Genomic DNA, 1,268 nt, shown 5'->3' with positions numbered 1-1,268 from the left:
AGGCGCGCGCCACCCCGCCCGGCCAGCTTCTGCCACTGGCCGCACAGACAAGGTCGGGGCCTCCGGGTGTTAGCCCGGCAGGCTCTTTGCTCTCCCGTCGATGGGGCGAGGGCCTGGGAGAAGGGAGGACGCCGGTTCCGCTGCCAGCCCCCCCACCGGTGCCGAAAGCCCCACGTCCCGGGCAGACCCAGGCGGCGGCCGTCCTGTGATCGCCCGGGCTCGGCCCGCTGCCCTGCCGAGGGACCGGGCGCCCACGGTCCGCCTCCGGACTCCGGGTCTCGACTTCCCCCGTGAGCGCGCTGGGCCCGGAGCACTCCCTCATCCTGCGATGGCGCAAGGACCTCTGGCGCCAACGGCGACATCCGAGGGGAAGTGCCCCCAAGCAGAGCTGACACCAGTGCTCCTTCCCGATACTCACGTGCCATTCCTCATTGAACAGACGCTTAGGGAGCACCTCCCAGGCGCCGGGCTCTGAGGGGTCTGAGGAACACTCACACTCAGTCCCGCGAGAAAAGCCAACATTTAAGCAAGGAACAGGCCAGAGGTGGGATAAAGGGTAGGCCCAGAAAGGGCAGGAACTACAGAGTGGGTCAGCCCAGCCTGGTCTCCTTTGGGGGCCACGGTCAGCCCCTTCTCCACACCCTCCCGTCTCCAGGCCCACCCCACCGAGTAAAATAGGTGAGGCCCAAGAGGGAGCCAAGACCGGGTCAAGGACAGCCACCTCTGTCCACAGATCACAGCGGACCAGAAAGGGTGATGCTGAGTTATCTCTGACCTCCGCCTTGCCACGGCAAGTTTGCAGCTTGCAAAGTGCCTCTCTCCCTTATCACAGCAGGACCTCACGACAACCTTGTGCTGCCCATGTTACAGACGAGGAGACTGAGGTTTGGAGAGAACATTGCCAGCCTGATCACAGTCATTAGGTACTCCCGGGACCTTGTATCTGGATTCGGAGGCCGAGCCAGAGCCTCTCAGGATGGTGGCATCAGGAGAGATGCTTTGGAAACACTGGGGCGATAGTCACGTTAAAGGAACTTTTACCTTACTGGTTGCCTGTACGTTTACTTATCGAATTCTCCTGTCATCCCTCTGAGGTAAGCACCATTATAGCCCTTATTTTTCGGATGAGGGAACAGAGGCACGGAGAAGACAAATCACGTGCTTAGTGCTACATAGCTGGTAAGTGGAGATCTCGGGACTTGAACCCAGGCAGGCTAAATCCACACCTGCACGCTCCCCACAGGCTCGCACAGAGAGTGCTCATCTAT

The 1,268-nt window shown here is 60.8% G+C and overlaps 1 protein-coding gene across 1 annotated transcript in view; it reads right to left on the bottom strand.

Annotated features, from left to right (window-relative positions):
- The window catches only part of SCARA3 (scavenger receptor class A member 3), a 46,159-nt gene extending 45,837 nt beyond the window's left edge, over positions 1-322 (bottom strand). Inside the window, exon 1 of the mRNA XM_021716820.1 lies at positions 157-322. Coding sequence (XP_021572495.1) covers positions 157-322 — 166 coding nt within the window. The remainder of the gene's footprint in view (positions 1-156) is intronic.
- Positions 323-1,268: the final 946 nt, after the last annotated feature.

The sequence above is a fragment of the Carlito syrichta genome, unplaced genomic scaffold (genome assembly GCF_000164805.1).
Source record: "Carlito syrichta isolate Samal-C Ts95f unplaced genomic scaffold, Tarsius_syrichta-2.0.1 Scaffold308976, whole genome shotgun sequence".
In the NCBI taxonomy this organism is placed as follows: Eukaryota; Metazoa; Chordata; class Mammalia; order Primates; family Tarsiidae; genus Carlito; species Carlito syrichta.
Note: the sequence above shows the minus strand (reverse complement) of the source record. Positions and strands in the feature narration are given on the sequence as shown.